A 24698-nucleotide genomic window follows, 5' to 3' on the forward strand; every position below is an offset into this window, starting at 1 on the left:
TGCAGTGAAATGTCATTGCAATGCACCCGGAGATTATGCACAATAAGTACTAAACTAACTGATTCCTAAAACATAATGCAATTAACAAATAAAATAGGAGGTAATATACTGAGTGAGGGTACAGAATAAAGGGAATAGACTATTATGTATATGGAATAGGCGATTTTGTTTATACAGATATGTGCAATAAAGTGCCATGTGAATAAAGTGAGGTAGTGTGTGTGGAGATATACAGTACAGTATACAACAGTACGGCACAGCAATACAGTACTACCGAGCAGCACAGCAATACAGCACAATATGCAGTAACCCAGTACAGTGATAAAGTATGCAGTCCAGTCTGCAACATACAGTTCAGTAAGGCTAAAGAAGTGGAGATTGCTCCAGGAATCCTAATACGTCAGCTTGACAGGCTCACATACGGGCCTATGTGAGTGTCTCAGTGAGGGCCCCTGGTGAGTTCAGCATTGACAGTCCTTATGGCTTGCAGGAAGAAACTCTGTCTCAGTCTCTCTGTTCTCTCTGTGTGACTGTGGATGTGCTTGCCCGACCGCAGCAGCTGGAACAGTCTGTTGTTGGGGTCATGAGGATCCGTCATGATCCTGCGGGCTCTGCTACTACACCTCCTAGTGTATAAGTCCTGCAGGGAGAAGAGGGTAGTTCCAGTGGTACGATCGGCTAAACGCACCCTGTCCTGAGCAGTACAGTTCCCAACCAGGCAGTGATGTTGCCTATCAGGATGCTCTCCACTGCTCCAGAGTAGAAGGATCCTCACTGAGACCGTGAATTTCTTCAGCTACTTGAGCTGGTAAAGCAGCTGCCTCACCATTCTCACCAGAGTGCCTGTATGTATAGTCCAGGTTACGTCCTCTGTGATGTGGACTCCCAGGTACTTGAAGCTGCTCACCCTGTCGACAGAAGCCCCATTAATCACCAACGGTGTGTGCGTCCTCGGTTGTAATCCCTTCCTAAAGTCCACAATCAGCTCCTTAGTTTTGCTGACGTTCAGGAGGAGGCTCTTGTCCTGGGTGACAGATCGGCCACCTCCTTCCGGTAGGCCTTCTCGTTGTCGTTGTTGATCAGGCCCAACACGACGGTGTCGTCAGCAAACTTGATGATGGTGCTGGAGCTGGACCTGGCCACACAGTCATAAGTATACATGGAGTACAGTAGGGGGCTGAAGACGCAGCCCTGGGGGGATTGTATGTTCAGGGTGAGGGAGCTGGATGTGTGCCTCCCCACCCTAACCATCCTGGGGCCTGGCTGGATGGAAGTCCAGGATCTAGGCACACCACAGAGTGTTCAGTCCTAGGTTCCGCAGCTTGACAGCTAGTCTGGTGGGGACTATGGTATTGAAAGCTGAACTGTAGTCGATGAACAGAAATCTCACATAGGCCCCCTTCCGGCTTTCCAGGTACATGAGCGTGGTGTGCAGTACCTGGGAGACCGTGTCGTCCGTGGACCTGTTCGGCCGGTACACAAACTACAGCGGAGGCATGGTGCGGGGAAGGGAGGCACTGATGTAATCCTTAATCAGCCTCTCGAAGCACTTCATGACCAGGCACAGGGATGATGGTGGACTTCTTGAAGCAGGACGGGACCACGGACTCGGCCAGGGAGGCATTGAATATCCGAGTGAGCTGTCTGAGCAGTAGGATTCCGTGGTGCCGAGTGATGCTGTGATCTGACAGGAGCATGCTGTGATCTCGCGAGAAGACGGAAGTACAGATCAAACATGACGGTGGCCTGCTAAAACACAGACAATCCGCTCCAACTCAGACAAATAACAAAGTTAATTGCAATATATATATATGTGTGTATATATATATATATATATATAAAAAGACACTGGGCGAAACCAAAGTGGAGGACCTCGAGGCTCATATCGATTTTTATTATAACGAGTATGTGATGGAAGACGACTAGAACCGTAACAATTCGGCTAAAAGAAAGAAGGTAGACTCAGCAACAGACACAGACAATCTATTCCCGAGCACTGTAGAGGTGAGTGTCTTGGATGAGATTTACAAGAAGCTGGACATGCTTGGTCCGCTTCACCGAGACATTTCCGAGATCAAAGCCAGCCTTGATTTCCTGCGGTCCATGGTTGGCAGGATACAAAAAGACAAGGCGGATCTAAGAACCTCCGCGAAGCATCTCACAACGGAGATGGAGGTTCTAAAACAATAAAATAAAATTATGAAAGAGACTATCCTGGATATACAATCCAGAAGTATGTGGGACAACCTCATCTTTTCTGGGAGACCAGAGAACAAAACAAAGTCCCCAGAAAATATGGTGATAGACTTCCTCCATACCGCCCTGAAACTCCCCATGGACACCGTGAAGCAGATCACCTTCCACCGGGTGCACCGACTGGGACACCACGTGGGGAACCGTCCCATCATTGCCACGTTTGAACACTTCAAGCACAAGGAGAATCAATTCCCCCAGGAGATCAACGACCTGTGGAAGGTGCTGTACCCCATCCTTATGTAGAACCGGCAGAAGGGTAAAAGCGTATCGCTGGTTGTGAATAAACTATATATAAATGGTCTGTCATTCTGAGACTCCTCCACCATACCCTGGTTATTCTGATAACTGTGCATGTATTTTGGAAATTCTAGTAATTATATACTGCAAGATGTAGAAATTAGCATGCTATCTATGTCAGGATTGAAAATATTGCTCACTCTCATCATCTCACCTCCCGAATCACTCTCACTCTATTCAGTCTCTTGCTATATGTATTTCTAACTCTGCAATGTTCTATGTTTGTCATTGTTTGTGTAGACATGTCTCCCTACAAACTTCCTGCAATACTAAGACAGTAAAAAGGAATGTTAAGGAGGATTACTCAGACTTATCTATGGGAAAACATGGGCACGGTACAATCGCTATTGCCTTGGATGCACTGTGCTGCTGCATGGAAAAACTACAAATCCACATCTATCACTCCCTAACTAACCTCAACAACACCCATTAAGTTTGTTAGTTGGAATGTGGGAGGCTTGGGATCACCTGCTAAACATAGCAAAATCCTAAGTCACCTCACCAGGATGGACCCCAACTTCTGTTTACTGCAAGAAACTCACCTCACTGCATACGAGCACCTCACACTCAAAGCTAAATGGGTTAATCAGATGTTCTCTGCATCATACAACTCAAAAAAAAGGGGTGTTTCTATATTGATCAATAATCATCCCATATCCCATATCAGAATAAAACACAATATCAGACACAAAAGGGCTTTACATAATGATTAATGGAATTCTAGGTAACATCAAACTAACCAGTTAGCTAATATTTATGGCCCCAATGAGGACGGGACAGCCCAAATTTCTTTCACAATATATTTTCAAAACTCTTAGAATTCTCTGACTTAATTATTATATTGGGAGGAGACTTCAACACAGTACTGGATCCAAGTTTAGACCATTCTTAAACCAGAAATAATCACAAATCCTGCTGTTTGTTGAACACTATAAAACAATATATGAGTGATCTTGCTGTTGGCAATTGTTGGTGATCAAATAATCCACATAATAGAGAATACACATATTATTCACCACCCCACCAAAGCTTCTCTAGAATCAACCTTTTCTTGACAAGTAACTCTGTAATGTCCAAAATCACTAATCCTGAAATTCACCCTATTGTAATCTTCGATCACGGAAATATGGACAATAACAAAGCGGTGTAGTACAATCTGCGGAGGGTGGTGAAGGAGGCTTGTAACACCAGTCGCTTGTGGCAGGGGCTGCGGACTATTATGAACTACAACAGCAGCTCCTCCCCAGCCACGAGTGTGGAGGCCTTGCTAGCCAATGAACAAAGCTCCTTTTTTGCACGGTTTGAGTCTGGCGACAACACTGCCAGCTCACCTTCTAATTGGTATTATACCGCTGGGGATGAGCACGCACTCTGTGTTCGAGCATGACGTCAGGAGGTCTGTGATGCGTGTGAACACCAGGAAAGCTGCGGGCCCAGATGGCATATCTGGGCGAGTACTGAAGCCCTGTCCTAACCAGCTAGCCCCGATGTACACAAAGGTATCCCTGGCCGAGTCGGTGGTCCCATACTGCTTCAAGAGGTCAACTGTCACTCCTGTCCCAAAGCCTCTCCAGCCTGCCTGAATGACTACCGTCTGGTGGTCCTCACCTCGGTGGTCATGAAGTGCTTCGAGAGGCTGATTAAGGATTACATCGGCGCCTCCCTCCCCTTGGACCCGCTGCAGTTCGCGGACTGGCCAAACAGATCCACAGACGACGCGGTCTCCAGGTACTGCACACAATGCTCACGCACCTGGATGGCTGGAAGGGGGCCTATGTGAGATTGCTGTTCATCGACTATAGTTCAGTACTCCCAGTACACACATGACTGTGTGGCCAGGTCCAGCTCCAATACCATCATCATGTTTGCTGATGACACTGTCGTGGTGGGCCTGATCACCGACGACGATGAGAAGGCCTACTGCAAGGAGGTGGCTGACCTTTCACTTTGGTGCCAGTACAACAGGCTCTTACTGAACATCGGCAAAACTAAGGAGCTGATTGTGGACTTTAGGAGGGGATTACAACCAAGGAAGAATGCACCGTTTGTGATTATTGGGGCTTCTGTCGACAGGGTGAGCAGCTTCATGTACCTTGGAGTCCACATTACGGAGGATTTAACATGGACTACACACACAGACACTGTGGTGAGAGTGCGAGGCAGCGTCTTTACCACCTCAGGCAGCTGAAGAAATTCAGGGTCTCAGTGAGGATCCTCAAGCCCTTCTACTCTGGAGCAGTGGAGAGCCTCCTGACAGGCCACATCACTGCCTGGTTTGGGAACTGTACTGGCCGCACTGCCTGACTGTACTGTATGTAGCATACTGTGCTGCAAGTTACTGTATCACTGTTCTGGGTTACTGCATTCTGCGCTGTATTGTTGTTCAGTTCGATTTTACTGCATTGCTGTGTCGCACTGTTGTATAATGTACTGTAAATCTCCATACACACTTTGTTCACATGTACTTAACTGCACATATCTGTATTTGCAAACATCCTATTCCATACACATAACTCTCACTTCTATTTTGTACCCCCACCTCATAAATGAAACAACCGGAATCCTCCCGGCAGGTGGTGGTTTAACGCCTCACTTTTGACAAATAAGGGATTTAACCATATATTTTCCAGAGAATGGACTTCCTTCATTGAAATTAATGACTCTCCAGAAATATCACCATCCTTACTCTGGGAACTGGCTAAGGCATTTCTAAGAGTTAGTATTATTTCATTCTCTACTCACAAGAAAAAGAAAGGACAAGAATGCCAAAATAAACTCGAACAATGATTAAAAGACTTGCACTCCCAACAAGCCCACTCACCCACTGAGAAAATCCGAAATGAGATCCCAACAATTACATCTCATCTTGATAATATCATCCATTAAAAGACACAATTCCTCATGCAACGAATAAGTTATTTTGAAGCAAATTATTTTTGAATTATCTCAACTCTTGCCAATCAATTGAAACGCAATAGAGAAAAAACAGCTGTCAAAGATCCACAGGCTAGGACAACATACCAAACAAGACAACATTACCTCATTCCTTGATGATATCGACCTCCCTAAACTTTCCACAGAGCAGGCTGGCACATTAGATCAACCACTTACTCTAGAAGAACTTAGAAGAACTTAGAAGAACTCTCTTCTCTATGTCCAACAATAAATCACCCGGTTCTGATGGCTACTCAGTGGAATTCAATAAACACTGCTGGCCACTTATATCCCCGTTATTCATCAGAATGGTCACAGAAATTAAGTCAACCTCCACCATGCCTCCGCACATGAATACTGCTGTTACGACCAAGGCTAGGAGGCACTCAAATGCATGACACAGAGATGGTAGGCAGACAGGAGTAAGCAAAGGAGTATTATTCCCAGTGGTGATGACGGGAGAGGTCCGGTCGGGTTGGAGCGGGTCAGGCTGGCAGAACTATTGGACCAGTTGGAGCAAGACAGGACAGGGCCGGTGTGGACTGGGAAGGAGGGGTCCAGGTTCCAGGTGGATGGCTGGGGAACCAGGCTGGAGGAAGCAGGACGGGAATGACTTGAACAAGGAGAGGAAACAGGCAGGTTAAGTCAAGGACAAGATACTTGGATTACTCAGACTTTGAGGGAGCCAGGAGGGATACAAACTCAAGTAAGTTAGCTGACAATCTGGCGATGAGTGACTGGGGAGCCAGAGAATAAATACAGCGGTTGATGATGATGGGTCTCATGCGTGTGTGGAGTTTGCAGGAGGAAGGAGCAGCAGATGAGGCAGGAGCGGCCGCTAGTGGCACTAGGAGGCCAGGGGCTTGACAACCACTCTGATTTCAGTTTCACTCAAACCCAATAAGGACCCAACCCTCACCTCCAGTTATAGACCCATAATCCTTATGAACTGTGATTTCAAGATTATTAGGCTTTGTCCAAGGCGGACACTCATCCAGCAATATGCGCCGTTTATTCAGTCTGATCAGCATATCTCAAAGGAACATCTTAAATACTGTTATTCCTCTTTAGATGCCAAAAAAGCATTTGACAGAGTTAGTTGGACATATCTTTTTTTAATCCTCAACAAATTTGGCTTTGGAGAGTCACTCATTCGGTGGATCAGTATCCTGTACAACTCAACCTCGGCTTCTGTCATCACCAACGGTTACACAGTGTTTCAATCTACGTCGCGGCATAAAACAAGGATGCCCGCTCTCCCCTTTACTATTCTCTATCTTTATTGAACCCCTCAAAGTGGCCATCCATCAAAACGGTAATATCGTTGGCATTCAAACAGGAAACTCTGTTCACAAAATCAGTTTGTATGCAGACCATATCTTCTTGCACTTACGGAACCCAATATAATCACTTCTAGAAGTGTTCAATCTTATATTTAAATTCTCAGCCATCTCAGACTATTCAATATATTGTACTTAGACCACGGTCTTACCACTCAGTGCACTGCTGTAACCCAGAAACTTCCCTTAACCATCACAACGTGCAACATTAGATTCCTTGGTATTGATATCTCCACCAATCTGTCAGATTTGTTTACCCTTAACTTTACTCAAATTTCTCAAATCCATTGAAAAAGACCTCATTCGATGGAACATTCTACCCATCTCACTAAATGGTAGAATAGAAGCGGTGCAAATGAATATACCACCAAAAATAAACTATATATATTTTCAATCACCCCAGTGCAACCAACAGCACATTGGATTAATACTATAGACCCAATAGTCAAAACATTTTATTGGAAACACAAGAAACGGAGAAGTAAACTAGCTACACTACAGAAAAATGAAGACTATGGACGCCTAGAAGCCCAAAACTTCAGATACAACTATCTAGCGAACTATCTTCAATTTATAATCAAATGGTTACAACCAGAGCAACAATTGAGCCAAGGATGGCGAGACATTGAACAAACAGAATGTCAGGAGTTATCAATATCTGATCTCCCATTCCTTACTGAATCAATAAGAAAACATAATTGCTTTAAAAACCCATTCATCACAACGATTCTGTTAGCCTGGTGAAGAGTCTTCAAACTCAGTGGTCACACTCTTATCTCCAAACAAAGTCACACCATTCTGGCACAACCCAGATTTTCTGGTTAAAAAAAACCCAATAATCTTCTGGTCTTGGAATTGACAAGGAATTACTCATCTGGAACACATTTTTGAAAACATTTCGCTTGTATGCTTCCCAACTTTAACCCAAAGGTATATTATCGGTTGCCTCGGCTTCCTCAAATTCCTTCAAATACAGCAGTCTCTAAATGCTAGAATCAAATTGACGAACAACATCATACGACCACCTCCGATGATTGAACATTACTTACTCATATTGGTAATTTAAAAAATCCCTTTTCCAGAATATACAAAGTTTTATCAAAAACAGATGACACTTTATCTTTACCTACAATGGAATGGGAAAGAAGCCTTGCTGTTTCTCGCGGCTTCTCTGAGGGTGCCGGCGGTTGTGGAGGGCCCATATATCTGGCGGCGTGCCAGTGTCGGGAGGGGACTAAAATCCGGGTGCCCTGCACTGAGCACACTGCGCTGTGTGGATGGGCGCTAGGCGCTCGTGGTCTGGTGGGCTGTGGTGGGGGGGGCCTTGCCCTTGGGCTGGGCATTGGTGGGCATGGGGGCCCCACTGACTCACCTACGGGGTGTTGGTCTGTAGGCGCGGGGCCTGGCTTCGGGCCTCTCGTCCGTCCCTGACGCCCACAGCCCGCGTTCTGTACCTGCAGCTGCGTCTTGTGCCTGCACTTGGGGGTGGGTTGTATGTGTGTACCCCTGGGATGCGGGGTCCTCCTCTTGCTCCCTGGGATTGGATTATGCTCCTCTGGGCCAGGCGTGGGGATTGCTCCCCGGGCCTCTGGCTTCTCTGAGGGCCTGGGGGTCTTCTGTGGCTGCTGAGTGGGGTGCTTGGGGCTTTCCTGCAGCCATGGGGTGTCTATGCAGCTGCTGAGCTTGGGGGGGGGGGATTTCGGGGCCCTTTCCGCTGCTTGGAGGTGCCACGACATAATACCGACCTTCTACACCAGAACCAAATGGGATAAGTCATGTACACTCACCGGTAGACACCTTACACACACACACACACACATACAGGCGATCCCATCATACACACACGCACACATCACCACGCCTGCTTTGAACACACCCCAGCACTGGTTGCATTCCTCTCCTTTCCTCCCTCATTTACTGCCATAGCTACGACAAGAAGAGGCCACGTGCACAGTTGTCGTCCAATGTTGATGTTTCTGTGTAAATGTTGTTTGGTTCTGTGTTTAATTGTCTCACCCGTGGTGAATCTCCCACTCTTGAAGTAGTGATTAGTTGTTTATAGACCCAAACATGGTAAAATAGTTCTCCAAAGAGGGGGATTGGTGGTGGTGCTGTATGACAAAAAGCTGTGCTCTTGTCATCCTACCGGTCGCTCACAGGACAGAGTTAATGCGGAAGTTCTTGATGATTTAAGAATGAATAAAGAGTTGCATTGGAGGTTGAGAACTCACACTCCACTTTCAGACGATTTCTGTCCTAGATGTAATGGCGGTGGTCACCATGGTGTCTGTTGTCTATCTGCCCAAAAAACTATTTTCCGGGTTCAATATATGCAGCGGATTAAGGTGTTTACATGCCACAATAAATTGAATAATTAAGGCGATATCCAGGTCTGTTAATCGGGCTATTGGTTAGGCAGCTTTACAGTTGATTAAGATAATCTTGTTAAGGTGTTTACATGACAGTTGCAGTAGTTGGAGTATTGCATTAACCCAATTATAATGGGCTTATTAGAGTCAAGTGCATGTATGCACTGGCTATTAAGAAGCCATTTGTCCAACAATAACCTTTGTTACACGATTTTTAAGTTGAGAAACCAAACTAAATGTATGCATATAGAATCGTGATTAAAAACCTGGATGGCCATAAGCCGGGACTCTAATGACTCTCTAAGACCTGCCCTATTGCTGTGGGACACTATTTACTTAAGGCTAGGCCCAATGTGCATTTTCACAACGGTAGGCATACCTAGTATATCGCTTTAAATGATAACTGTTAAAGGCCACCTCAGACCAATTTCATTTTCTGCTTTTTACCTTATTTTTCTCCAATCAGATACTGTTCATGCAGTTTGTAATTGAATGTCACATCTTAGCAACACCATGGAAATCACCAACCTGTGATGAGTAGTGAATGAGCAGATTCTCACACTTTGCAACTAGCTAGCATCAATATTGAGGTGGACGATTTTTCAATATAGATAGCTGACGTGCCGGACTTGGCACTTTCATGTGTCAAAAGGCTGTAGTCCAAATAAGTAGTTTTATTTCACAGCAAGCGGGTAAGCCAGCTTGGAAAATGACTTTTTGCACAAAATTTCAAAGTACTGTTTAATTACAGCTTGAAATGTTTATCTACTGGTGCTCAAAAGCAGTTCATCGACTAAATTGCATGACAATAAGTGAAGAATTGTTGTGTTGCTGTGTTGTGCTGTGTTGTACCAGAGCAGGGAGTGCCCTGGCCAAACACGACACAGCTCAAAATCAAAGGGAAGAAGATTTCCTGCACATAGGTCAACAGAAAGTGTCCCCTTGTGAAGCTATTCTGAATTTGCGCTCTCTTCTTTCTTTCCCAACTGAACACTGTCCTCCACTCTCCTCTCTCTGCCCTTCTCCCTACTTGGGTCTTGTCCATCTGCTGTCTACTCCGCCACCACCACCACCACTCTCACCACCCAGGTGAGCGAAGTGGAGGTGAATGGGCAGATAGAGCAGGTGTGTGAGCAGGTCTACAGTGAGATGCAGTCCCAGGCCATGGATGCCATGCCCACGGAGTCGGCGGACGTCCTGCCCATCGACGCTCTGCCCATGCCGGGCTGCTTCCGCATGCGCAGCCATAGCTACGTGCGGGCCATTGATCAGGGCTGCGCCGGGGAGGATGGGGAGGCGGAGGAGAGTGAGGGGGGTCGCCCTCTGCTCCTGCTGCCCTCCTCTCCACCGCGCACCACCATCGCGACCACGGTCAGGACCATCCAGAGCAGTACAGGTACTCTTATTCCATGCATTGCCCTCGATCATCCAAACAAGATTTGCTTTTGTTGTGTCCCTTCAACACCTGCCTTATCTCAGCCATCCACCAACAATCTTGCAGGGGTCCCTCGTCTTTTAAATTATTATTCATAAGAAATCACGTCACCTGCCTTTTAAAACTGTCTATAAGCAAAATAACATTGTATAGCATTTAGAAGATTGATACATTTTCCATTATACTGTGCGTTCAAATGTTATATCTTCATGTGCCATAAAAGATTTATCCTCTATCAACAAAGTGGATCCTGGTTGGCTAGCAATGATACTGGTGGTACTTCTATGATCGGGTGGTGTTTGCAGCTGTGGGTGGGTTTCCTACACTGCAACTAACATTCTGAAGTAGGACTGCTGAGTTCGGCTTAAATCATAATCACAATTATTCTAATCAGTCATAATTTTCAACACCAATACAACTAGTATCCGCTTCAGCATTCATTAATGTAATTGTTGTCTTACAGAATGTGTGTTGCCTCGGCAATTCGGATATTGCAATATAATCTCTAAAACAGTCTTTTATTCTACCAGATGTTTTCATGTCCTGATAAAGGCTAGTTCTTTCAATCAAAACATCATCTAGGTCGCTTGCTGCTCATGTCAAAACATTTTGGGTCTTGCTCTTAAGTACTGCTGTCAACCTGATAGCTACACACTGCTTGTTCCCGGAGTCTCCAAACTGTGCATCACCCTGATGAAATGGGCCTCTTAACACCTAGATGTGTGGAGTGTCCACAGTTATATTTAAAGGAATTTCATCTGTATTTAATGTTGTCAGCGATTTTGCAGCAACTTCTCTCTGTGTTTGTCCAGTCGTTCTTTCTGAGTTTTTTGCAGTCCTTACTTTAGAGTTTTGTCCAGAGTTTCCGGCGTTTTGTCAAGAGGTTTCAGAAAGTATTTTTGTATTTTTTTCAGAGGAGGGTGGCTGACCTCGAAAGCAGGATGTTCTGCCCATTGTTTCTTATTTCAAAACACATACACAATAAATGTACATATGTTCCTTGTATTATGTAATTGCTTATTGTTACCAGTTACTATCATTTAGGATGATTGTATAGATTGATTTCGCTGGAGTGTTTATTAATTCTGAAAATGATGTTATTGGGTTTTTATTTTGTAGAACTTACTCTGGTGCATGTCAGTTGTCCTCAGAAGCATAAATATTTATGAAGTTTAATACAGTTTAATCCAGTTGTCTTTTCCAGTTGTCTTCTGTTAATAATTTCAATTCATTTTTTTCAAACATAATAAGGGTTAATAGTAATGAAATAATACCTGTCACTTTGTAATTTTGTATGGTTAAGAGTTTGTATCTCATATTCCTTTAGTTAAAGTCCAAATGCGACTATATCTGTGCGTAGAATTATCTTGGTGAAGTTTCAATTGTTGACTAATCACTATACTGTAGTGCTATCATCTTGATCTGTGTGCTCTGTCAACTTGCACATATGTGCAAGGATTTTTCTGTTGCGGCATACATCTGTGCGTGGCACCATCTTGGTGAGGTTGTTATTGTTGATCACAAACTCCTTCCACAATACTACTGAACCAATCTGGATCAAACTTGGATGACGCCATGTTGGAACTGCCCTGAATACACATCTTATTCATTTTGTCTGTGGGTTCGACGGATCCATGACATCCATAAAGTTCTGAGGTCAGTTACATCTGCATGTACCTTAGTGAAGTGCAGATTGTTGACCAATCACTAGACCACAATTTTATCACATGTCCTGTCATTTGGACATGCGTGCACATTTTGGCAATGATGAAAAATTACAGTTTTTTATTAAGTTATTCCACAATAATGGACCGATCTGGATCAAACTTCGACAATGGCATGTTGGATCTGCTCCGAATACGCATTTTATTCATCTTGTCTGTGAGTGCGTCAGATCAATGACATCCATATACCACTGACATCAGTTTTTCGTTAACAAAAACAATAGGGCTCCTGGCCCTTTGGTGCTGGACCCTTATAATAACAACAATAATGATGATAATAATAAATCGGTAGATGAGGGAAAAAAAGAACAAAGAAAAGACAAGTGTTAATCAGAAGGGAGAAGCTGTCAAAATAAGAAATAAAGGTCTTCCATTTATCAAAAATATTTTTTATTAAAACCTTTTAGAGAGAACTTGATCTTCTCAAGATGAAGAAATAACATGACATCCTTTAGCCAGAGAGAGCTAGAAGGGCCTTTGTCAGACTTAGTATCGAGCTTCTGGCCAGTGAAGAAGAAAAAGCTAGAATGTCAACATGTTTGCCAGTTAAGTTCCCTGAGAATTACGAATATGACTATAGATGGGCAAACTTGCACATCAAGTTTAAGTAAAGTGGACATGATATATAAAAATAAACTCACACAAGAATGTTGTAATTGAAAGAAAAGAGAAAAAAAACATGTGGCTCAAGTTGCATCTTGAACTCTGACAATAATCAAGTAACTTTAACATACATGTGTGATGAAGCCTTTGTCAGCACAGCTAGGAGATTATTTTGAGGTAGGTTCCTTACCATATCAGTAGAATCTTCAAAAAAGGGTAAATAGAGACGGTATAAAGAATGTGAGCTATCATCTGGAAAATGGTCCAGGGAAATGTAAATGATGTGTGCTGATTAGTAAATGGGCTAAAACTCAATTGGACATGGTCCTGTAACTCATCTAGATGAATGGGTGATGATGGTAAACCAGTATTGTGGCCCTGCCCTTTAAGGCTGTATAATATACTGCTTGTGACTAATGTTGCGTTTTAATATTTTGTCCTTTTAAATCCTTGTCCTGGTGGTATGGTAGGTAGGATAAATTAATGGTCGAATGGAAAAGACTACAGAGGGAGTATAGACATTCCGACCGGATGGGGAAAGGGAGAAAGTCAGCACCACGTACAATCAGGAACTGAATATTTTAACCATTTAACCATAACCTTTTTGGTCAACCTTAAAATAAGTTTCTAATTCTGGGCCACAGATGCCCTCCACCTGATGTCCTTCCTCCTGTTTGTTTTCAGAAATCCGAGTCAAACAATCTCAGCCCCAGGCGGATCATTTAGCTGTATTCAGTTCACTAGAGAGCAAACAAGGTCAAAAAGACACGCAGAAGTTGCATCAGAAAGTTCTACAGTGAGTCATAGGGGTTCTCACTAATAACATAAACAAGGTCATGATCGCGTTTGGAAGCAGAGCTGAGATATTAGGGCGGTAATCCCACTAATCTCTATCTCCTCTCTTCACGCTCCTACACTGTCACTGCCCCCATATCTTGTTTTTACATGCTCTCACTTTACCATCAGGTCAAAAAGCGAGCTATACAGTACAGTGATATGAAATGACACCTCGCTTATTATTCAAAAAGTGTGTCCAGCCAATGAATGGAAGGGTCTCAAAAAAACCTTCGGCTCTTCCTGCTTAGTCAACCGAATTCCAGCACAGAGGTGCCTTGACCCCCCATCTTATAACGACTGTAATATTCTGCTGAAACTGCTCGAAAACATGACAGGTCCGTTTCCTCAAAGAGACGACGGAAGAGAGGGACTTGTCTTCCCTCACACTTATGCCCTTTTTAACTTGCTCTTTCATCCCTCTTTTTTTGTCACCCTTAGGAAAGCATTAGCCATTTCCTGGAGACTCATGTTAACAAGCGCCATTACAGGCTTCCCTGGAACTATCCCGTTCTGTGTATAGGGGCTCTGTTGTATTGTCAAAAAGAAGAGGTGGCTGAGAACGGTTGTGGGGGGGGGGGGGGTAATCACGTTCACATGCTCAGGTTACTCAAGGGGTTTACCGGACTCAACTGTTTTCTTAGCCAGATTAGCAGACACCATTAGTCTAATGGCCCATTCTTAAAAGGGTATGTAAAGTTTTAGGAAGATGCTTTAAGATAAGCTACACAGGTGAGGACACAGCAGTTGCTTGAAATTCTTGAATCTTGAATTCAGGTTTCACTAACTACAGCAGGTCCTCAAATAGAGAAAATATAGAACAAATATGGTAACATTGAAAAGGAACCCCTTCAATATCTTTGGAGCAACATCTACAGGAACATTGAGTATTCTTTGCCCTGTTGGATTGAGGTTACACACAGCGAGAAGCTGCTGCAGAGGGCTACGTCTCTCCATAGTGTGTTAAAAAAACAACCTTTAATTACAATGGCAGTGATATGTTTCTCAATAGTAATGCTAGGTGCTGATGCTGAAAATGTATGAAAATGTTCTTACCGTGGTGAAAAGCAACATATAACCGCGGTACTACTACTGGTAACATAACATTTCAATGAGGAATTATAAATGAGGATAATCATAAATGTATTTTTATATGCGTGGAAACAGCTCTCCGTGTGCCCCGAAGAGCAGAGAGCTGTGCCCTGTTCATATTTGTATTAAACAGCTGAATCTGATTCGACTGACAAAATTCTGAGTTGGGTACAGCCCCAGAAATAATTGATTAATAATAATTAATGATAAATAATCTGACACATAAAATAAATCCCGATATGTTTAATGGACTGCCCCCCCCCCCACCCTACCCCACCCTACCCTTGCGCACGGCACCCAAAGCTGAAGTGATGAGCAGGAGCGGAGCAACTGAAAAGTTTCCCAGTACTCCTTGGACATAGGATGGGAGACAGTCAATGATGATAACTAATGACTACTATGTTTATATTTCATATCATCCTGTAACCTCCACCAGCAAAAAATTAAATACAAAAAAAACCCCATATATATATATACATACATACATACATACATACATACATACATACATACATACATACATACACACACACACACACACTTTATATCTTTTGCACTGATGACGGTAATGAGCTCAATATCACGGTGATGTCACGTGGTACTGCATTAATGCGGTTATCATTACAGCCCTAAGTAATGCGTGTAAGGAGGCTATAAACAGTTACAAATGATGGGAACTGACAATTTTATACAGCCTTGGTTGAGAAAATTCAGGATAAGTGTGCAAATCTGTCACCCATCTGTATACATGGATGTGTCCTAGAGTGGATTTTCTCACCGTAAGGCCTGCTTAGCCGAGATGCTTAGATGCTCGGCGAGAAATCTGTTCTCAGTCTCACCCTGGAGCTACTTTATGTGTATGGTGAAGCAGGCGTCAATAAATGACATTTCGCATCTATGCTGAGATTAATAATGCCAGTAGCTACATGCGGAGTGTGCATGCAGATATTAAAACTGCAAAGATATGGTTCGCTGAAAATCCTTCTCCTATTCAGAGTTGGAATGTACCAGTGGAATGAGGACAGATCCATGCGTAGTAGGTTGATCCTCAGAGATGTGCTTCCTTGTCTCTTGTCAAATGATGTTCAAGTTCTGTTCAGAGACACTCCTCGTTCTCCACTGTGGCAGACAGGGGGCATGGTTAAGCCAAGGGCTGCAGGTGAAGGCACTGACTTTTGACCACCGCGGCGCCGCAGTACATAATTACCGCCTAATCAGCCCCATTAGCACTGATTGGTCGGCTAGGAGAGTTTGCTCATGTATTGTTTTGTCTTGCAGTGGAGATTGCATGGTGCAGGAACCTGGAAACCTGTGGATCAGACAAAGGCCAAGCAGAAACCGGAACCAGATGAATGCTCTGCTATTTTATGTTCCCGTTTTGCCCAGCAAGCCTTTCTGTTAGTAGTTATTAATAAAAACTCACGCCATGTTGGCACCCCACTGCCAGAAAGACTTCGTCTTCCTCCCTTAACCTGTATCTGTGGATAGAGACGCCCACAATCACATCCAAGATTCAAGATTCAATAATTTCATTGGTATGTCAACAGAATTGATTGGAATGTGTACACACATAGAACGCCCTCTCCAACTATTTTCTTTAACAAGGGGTGGGGTTGCTGCACAGTGACTGAGAAGGTGAGAACACTCTCTACCACGGCTCTGTAAAAGTGCCTCCTCAGTCCCCCCAAACTTTTTTTTAGTTGGTCTCTGTCTCTGGTAGTTTTTTTTTTTTAAGTAGGAAGCTGGTGTTGTGGTGGCGCCAAGAAATGTTAAAGTGGCCACCCTCTCCACAATCTGGTCATTTATGACTATTAGAGGAGCGTCCTCCATACCCCTGTGAAAGTCCACCACCGTTTCCATTGTTTGACTTAGCCACAAAATGGATACATTTAGTGTATTACGTTTTAATTGCTCCAGGTCCCTGAACCCCTCTACGGAGATATTTAACGTTGAACTTGCACCCTCCATTGATTCAGATCTGCTGCAAAACTCTACCACTGTAAACAAAAAGACAAACATAAATTCTCATATCCTTATACTCTCATCCCCAATACCTGGAAGCAACATTTGATTCTAATCTCGAAATACGTCGAAGACATACTTCCTCAAAGCTCTCTGAATAATCTTAGCAATACAGTTGTCGGCCATTTAATTCAACTTAAGAAATAAAAAAAGTATGATTTAATGTTATTTTCAAGATGTTTTTCTACGTCCCCCCCAAAAAAACAAAAGAAAAAGCAATCATGACAAACATTAAGCAAATCAAGACAGAAATAGGTCAAAAGACTGTGGTAACATAAGAAATGCCTTCAGGTGAATTCCTTCATGATTGAAAGTCATAGACAACCCTAAACAATACATTGAAAATAATGGACTTTCTCTCATATGGCGCGATATAGAATGAATAATGTTTTCAAGATGGGAAGGAAGGAGAGGGAAATGAGGTTCATAATTTTCACCTTTTTATACAAATATTTTTTTTATGTTGAAAGCAGTGTAGCTGCTTTTGCAGCTGAGATCCAATGCAAACTATGACGGGTAATTGTTTCACCTGCTGTTTACATACGAAGATCTAGTACGTCATCTTGGTATTTCTTCCATACTATTAGCGCATACTATGGTTTCAAACATACTAAGCAAATTCACTTTGGCATATAGCATATTACCATGCCATTTCAGACGTGTCACTGCATGATTTTATTTCAGCTCAAAAATAAATATGTTGTCATTAACATCTCTCTCTTTCTCTCTCACTCTCTCTCTCTCTCTCCCTCTCTCTCCCCCTCTCCAAGTCTCATCATGCATCACCACCTATAAGAAGACGCCCCCTCCAGTGCCCCCCAGAAGTTCTACCTGCTCAGTGGCCTCCAAGCCTTACATTTCAATCACAGCGCAGAGCAGCACAGAGTCCGCGCAGGTATCTCTCCCGACGTGCAATAAAATGCTATATCACAATGACAAGTCAAAATATCTTGAAAATGTATTTTAAAAAAAAAGAAAATTTATGATTTTTGCAGCTAGCTTTGAGAAAAGCTGGCTGCAAAAATCTTACTTTTATTTTTTATTTTTATTTTAAATAAGCTACCTCTTCGAAGAGAATGAAACTTGAAGATGCCTCATTATTTTTGGAATACATTTTCAAAAATTATTATCAAGTAAAATTCTTATTCTTTGGAAAGATTTTTGTGTCTTTTCTGTGTATTTCCCTTTGTGCACATATTCCAAGGATTCACATACTTACTGCAATTCATAAACCTTTAAAGACAAAAAAGCATTTTTGTTTTCATTGCACATCATGTCATTCATTGATTTCACTATTCACCAGGACGCCTACATGGAAGGGGAGGGGCCACGAGGCGATATGACCATCCAATCGGGACTTAGTAACTCAACAGAAAGTATTGACAGCATGAAGGCCTTGACAGCAGCCATTGAAGCCGCAAATGCACAGGTCGGTGTTCCCACAGTCGGGGCGGGGGGGGTTACAGGCGGACACAAATATACTTATAACTTCAAGGCTTGAAGCATAGGTTCAACAATTTTCAACCCAGGTTTTATTACAGTGTTGGTTCCCATGACTGCCCTTCCCAGCAAATCAGCTCTTTTGGCCTCATCTCAGCTTGTGTAAGAGACAACAAACAAGAAGTTGCATTGTTTCCGACTTGCAACCCACTGTAGCCTATGTTAGAGCAAGGGACAGGACATATGTCTCCAGAATTGCAGGGGTTGTAGCTCAGCAAGTGCCTTAGAAAGACATGGCTGCGTCCATCAGTGTGTGATGAATTATGAATAATTATGAGTTACTTTTGACAAAAGCCTCTGCTAAATGATGATGTAAATATTTGAGCCTTTTCAACACTATCCTTTCAATGTTATCTAGCAGAAGCTTTAATGCAAAGCAGCTCATGCCTGAAGCTCACATTTGTCAATAGCATCCAGTTGTTCTAAATCCAACAAATAGGTCATGTTTAGACCAATAGACCGAGAATTTCAGCCGGTGAATTTGACTCAAGACAGTCAATTATTAATTTCTTAACTCCCCCAGGTCCACGGACCAGCCAGCCAGCACATCATTAATAGCAACAATACTATCACAGTCAGCACCCCTGCCTCCACGGCCCTGAGCAGGGGCCAGATGGTTGAAGACCATCGGGATCTATACAGGGGCATTGAAGGCAAGGAAGCACTCAGGATGGGCTTGTGTCTCTCCATTGGGATCCAGGTAAAAGAGAGGCAGTGTGTTTGTATGTGTGTGTGTGTGTGTGTGTGTGTGTGTGTGTGTGTATGGGTGTGTGTGTGTGTGTGTGTGTGTGTGTGTGTGTGTGTGTGTTTGTGTATGTGTGTGTGTGTGTGTTGCATATAAAAAGTCTTACATATTCGCATTCTTGCCTTCGAAGAACTTTCTATCTTTTAAAATAACATTTTTTCTAGCAACTATAGAGGTTATTGGGTAATGGTTGTAGTAAACAATGCAACATCGCCACATGAAAAACACAATAAAAAGTTTTTTTAGGATCTGCAAATCAACATCAACTTAAAATGCTTCAAAACATGCAGCACACCTTGCAAGAATTTCTTTAGGATGTTCAAGACAAGCGTGAACCTGAATCCACGGTGTGGTGGATTTTCTTTCAAACTAATGGCGTGCTCTGTCTCTTCCATATTAACGCTTTCTATGGTGTTTCCAATTGTATTAGACAGACAGACACTTGACAATCTAATGTCTGCACTCTGTTCGCCCTGCAGGTTGATGGCTCTGAGGAGACTCAAGATGCAGAAGACCTGTCCAAGTTCACCTCCATAGGAGTCCAGGTGGAGGATGAGAGAGGGTCAGTCAGCCTTTATTTTCTATTAGTTGTTTGTTTCAATAAGGGTACGTTCACATCAATCACTTTTCTGTGCTTCGTGTGAACATAACTTTACTGAGTAGAAAAGTGCTGTCACCAGTGCTATATTCGGTCATGGATCCTATGGGTCAGCTACTTTATCTGATAATCCTAACAAATGCCTGATTTTGACTCCAGACTGCTTCTTTGTGCTGGCCATTGGAATACTTCCAATCGGACATGACATAAAGCTCCGTACATTCACTTACTCGCAAAACAAACCTTTCAATGATGTACTTTATTGCATCTTTCCATCTTTGTTGTTCAACAAACCGCCAGCCCTCTTTGACATGATTGGTCAGCTGATGAATGAACTTGATGTCATGTGACCCATCATGTGAGTCACTTGTCACTGGTCTTTCGTCTCTGTACAAAACTGTCAACAGACTCTTGTCAAGGTTGTCCTCTGGCATGGAGGAGTAGGTTAAGGTTATTTCAGATTCACTGAACCTGAGTGTTCATACCTACCTACCCACCTACCAACCTACATACCAATGAACCAATAAACCAACCAACACAACCAACCCTCACTTATACAAACTTACAGGTCAACCCACAAACCACCAACCATACAACCGTCACTTATCCAAATGTCAACCCACCAACCAACCCTTACTTATCCAAACTTACCGGTCAACCTTCCATCCAACCAATCCTCCTTTATCCAAACTTACTGACCAGTTCACCAGCCCACACTCAAATAATCCAAACTTGCTGGTCAACCCACCAAGCAATCCTCACTTATCCAAATGTACCAATCAATACACCAACCAAAACAACCCTCACTTATCCAAACTTAGCTGTCAACCAGCCAACCAACTCTTACATAATCCAAACTTTATGGTAAACCCACCAACCAACCCTCACTTTGTTATGGATTCTGGGGGGACCTAAACGCAGGACACAGACTCAGAGAAGTGTGAGAAGGAAAAAGGTTTATTTGCGGGCTAGGTCTGGCATGGCGAAGAAGGGGAAAGGGATCCAGTGGCAGCAAGAGGGAAGAAGGGGAGTGGAAATGCGTAGCTGGGGTGTAGCGTGGAAGCGATATGGCTGCAGGCAGGCTGGCAGGATGGCAGGTAAGGGCAAGATGATTCTGGGACACAGATAGACGGGTTAGCATTATCTAAAGGACAGGACAGAAGGATTTCGCAGAGAAAAGGTTGGCTCTACTACCACTGAGGTTAAGCAACAATCTTGCATTGAGTGGGTGAGAAGCCAGGGTTCATACCCTAAGACAATGATGAGGTGTGGATTGCCTGCAAGTCTGGAGCCAGGAGACGGGAGAGTGGAGAAGGGAGCCTGGCCCACACCAACATACATGCACATACAGAGACAGACGGGGGAGACAGGAGACACAAGGGAAGAGGAACAGCCCAGAGACACAAGGAAAACTGATTCCTGGGGGCACGGCCAGGGGCCACCAGCCAGCCTATCCTCGCTTACCCAAACTTACAAGGCAACCCACAAACCTACCAACCAAGCGTCACTTATCCAAACTTATCTGTTAACCCACCAACCAACCATCACTTATCCAAACTTACCGATCAACCCACCAACCAACCAACTAACCAACCAACCCTCAATTATCCAAACTTACTGGTCAACCCACCAACCAACCAACCAACCATTCCTCACTTATAGAAACTTACCAGTCAACCCACGAACCAACCATCTAACCAACTAACCAACCAACCAACCACTTACAACCATCACTTATCAGTCAACCCAAACAACTTTTTCCACCTTTCCTTCCAGTTCCATCAATCAGTTCGAGGCAGTCTTGACAACAAAGCACCGAAAAACGTCTTTTCTCAAATGCGCGTCGAATACTTTACAGCTCTGTGTCTTACAGGACTCACAGGCTACAGTTAAAGTTACAGACATTAGTGTTTATTTCAGAAGTTCAATGTAACTATTTTGAATGTGTTGCTCATACCGTGAACCGTTTTTTTTTTAATTTTTCACGTATTTGAATTCATGGTTTCCTCAACATTTCTGTTTCCTGGAGGACCAACGTTCCCATGGCATTGCGATAAATTAAGTGCGTTATCTTATTTATTTATCTCTCACTCTCTCTCTATCTTGTTTGCTGCCTACGCTCTCCCTCTTGCTGTCTCTTTTAGCTCTGCCTCCCACACAGTTTGTGCTGTGTGGTGGAGGTTCATTCGCTGTCTCTTTCCTTCGCATCATAAAGTAGAAGTGCCACAAACCGCCAAGACTGAAATCAGAACGAATAGGTGTGATACATAATCTATGCCAACAATTCCCTTAGATTGAAAACTCCTGGTCTTCGGGTCCCAGGAGACGTTCCCAGTAGATTCCCCACATGATATAAGCTGATATGCAGTGTTTTGATTACATTCAGATTTATTTAGAGTATTTGTGAATATAGTGCATTTTCAGGTTTTGATGAAAGCATCCCCTGCTCCCCACAGTCCGGGGGCCTGCCAGGCCAACTATGTACTTTCACATCCTTTCACTCCACTCCACACTGCTGTGTTCAAAAATAGCTCAGAGCTGTCGCTGGTTGGTGTTATTTACCAACTAATCAACAAGTTCTGATTAGAAGTTTACAAGTGCTTTGGAGTTCTGTCTATCAGTATTTTTTTGCAGGCAATTTAGCAATAATGTACTTTTATTACATATGACTACATTTCATAAAACTGCATTATTTTCTAATACAGTGGTACCTCGAATTACGACCGCATCTACTTACGACTAATCCAAGATGGGGGATGGTAGCTCAGGCGGTAGAGCTGGTGGTCTAGTGATCCAAAGGTTGCTGGTTCGATCCCAGGCTCCTCCTGCTAGCATGCTGTAGTGTCCTTGAGCAAGACACTTAACCCCTAATTGCTCCTGATGGCTGCGTCCGTCAGTGTTTGAATAATTGTAAGTCGCTTTGGATAAAAGCGTCTGCTAAATGACTAAATGTAAATGTAAAGATATGAGTAGCGATAGTCACGAAAATTTGTATCGACTTGCGACGACTGCTCCAAGATATGACCATGGAAATTTGCAGTTGGCGTGTCGGCGGCCAGTCAGCAGCCAGTCAGCAGCCAGTCAGTCAGCAGTCAGTCAGCGGGCACCTACATCGCGTGTGCACTTAGTTCATGGCTCATCGATCTTTTTTTCATATTTACTGTGTTTGTGCTGTGTAGTTTGTGTATTTTCACCTTTCATGATTTCATAATTTATATGGGAAAAATTGCTTTGACATACGACTGTTTTAACATAGGACCGTTCTTATAGAACGAATTACAGTCGTAAGTCGAGGTACCACTGTATTCTATTTCCACTATATCTGGTTGATTCAAATTGTGACTTAGAACTTGTGTTCTTTTTGTTTTGAAATGGGCCAAATAGCGCATATATATATATATATATATACTGTATATATATATACACATATATACTATATACACACACATATATATATACACACACACACAAACATACATAAACACACATACATACACACACACACATATATATATATATATATATCTATATATATATATATATAATGTGTGGATTAAAACAAACTGAAGGAGCACAACAGGCTACATGAGGTCATATGAAGTGAGACCATTCACTTTAGTGTTTACTGTTGTGTTTGTCTCCCTCTCTGGGCTAGGTATCGCCGGTTCCAGCGCTCCAACAGTGTCACTGCAGCAGTGCAGGTACGCTGAAATGTTACATCTTATAGACATTGTGGTAGTAGGTGGTAATATTCCGAGATTAAACTCATAAATTTACAGCTTTAATCAGAACCATATATTCAGATATGATATGCAGCTAAACAAAAATACATTAATTCAAAATGGACCATGCATGTACATAGCACTGTTCTAGTCATTATGGCCACATCCAATAGCAGATCCACCCAAAATAAAATTTAGGGGTTGAAGAATTTATGTCACGTCATGTAAAGGGGAACCAGTCACTCAAATATGGGAAATGTCCACACAGACTGGCATTGTAACAGGTTGTAAGATGTCTTGGTGCTACACATACCCCACAGGTGCCATACTCTTATGCTCATTTGCTTATGATGATATTATTTTGGGCTAAACCCATGAGTGTGTCCTCATTGCTAAATTGCTATGTGCGTTCAAGAATTGATATGTTATCTGACTTTAATCTCGGTTCATTTCGAAGTTCTTTCGCATACATTTTTTTCAATCAGTTATTTTAGCAACCATATCAATCATTCCAGGCGGATCTGGACTTACCGGACCTGCTGGACACACCTCTTGACTCTGACCTGGGCACTGACCTGGACTACAGGTCTTCCAGCACAGTCTCCCGCCAGTACTCTCGGGACACCGCCACCTCCACAGTGAGCATCCAGGGCTCAGGTAACCACTACCACGCCTGCGCCTCGGACGAGTATGAGGATGTGGGCTTCGACCCATCCATCCTGCCCCCGCCGGACCCGTGGATAGACAACATTACCGACGACCCGCTAGAGATTAGTTTCAACAGTTCCGCCATCTTGGAGGTATGGACTTGTGCATTGTGTCTTCATTGATGTTGTAAAAATCACTTCAAGATAATTATGCTGGTGGTCTACGATACACATTGTAGAGTGACCTATAATTCATATTTTTATTTTTATTTTAGTTTAGTTTGGGCACCACCAGGTTTTGATAAGACCTGGAAAAAAAATAGTTCACAGGCAGTGACAAAGGTCCTTGGCTCTCAGGGAAGCGGGTTATTTTACATTCCGAAATTCCGACACTATATATCAGATAAATACATGACTACTTTTTAATCAAACAGTCAATGTTTATTTTAAACCACAGAGTTCTTATAATATGGTAATAAGGTTGAGATCGTGAGACAAAGTAGGTTAAAACATAAACACACATCCGGCAAATTAAATGGTGGCTGCTATGGGAAGAGGAGGATATTGACTGAGAGGGATT

The 24698-nt window shown here is 43.1% G+C and overlaps 1 protein-coding gene across 1 annotated transcript in view; it reads left to right on the forward strand.

The window, feature by feature from the left end:
• The window catches only part of dlgap1a (discs, large homolog-associated protein 1a), a gene marked incomplete at both ends in the record, with an annotated part of 66423 nt that overhangs the window by 15940 nt on the left and 25785 nt on the right, over positions 1–24698 (forward strand). Inside the window, 7 exons of the mRNA XM_080010344.1 lie at positions 10286–10592; positions 17677–17801; positions 18210–18335; positions 18930–19106; positions 19631–19713; positions 23405–23450; positions 23987–24271. Of these exons, the coding sequence (XP_079866470.1) occupies positions 10286–10592; positions 17677–17801; positions 18210–18335; positions 18930–19106; positions 19631–19713; positions 23405–23450; positions 23987–24271 (1149 nt within the window). The remainder of the gene's footprint in view (positions 1–10285; positions 10593–17676; positions 17802–18209; positions 18336–18929; positions 19107–19630; positions 19714–23404; positions 23451–23986; positions 24272–24698) is intronic.

Source organism: Zeus faber (assembly GCF_960531495.2).
Source record: "Zeus faber genome assembly, chromosome: 12".
NCBI classification, from domain to species: Eukaryota; Metazoa; Chordata; class Actinopteri; order Zeiformes; family Zeidae; genus Zeus; species Zeus faber.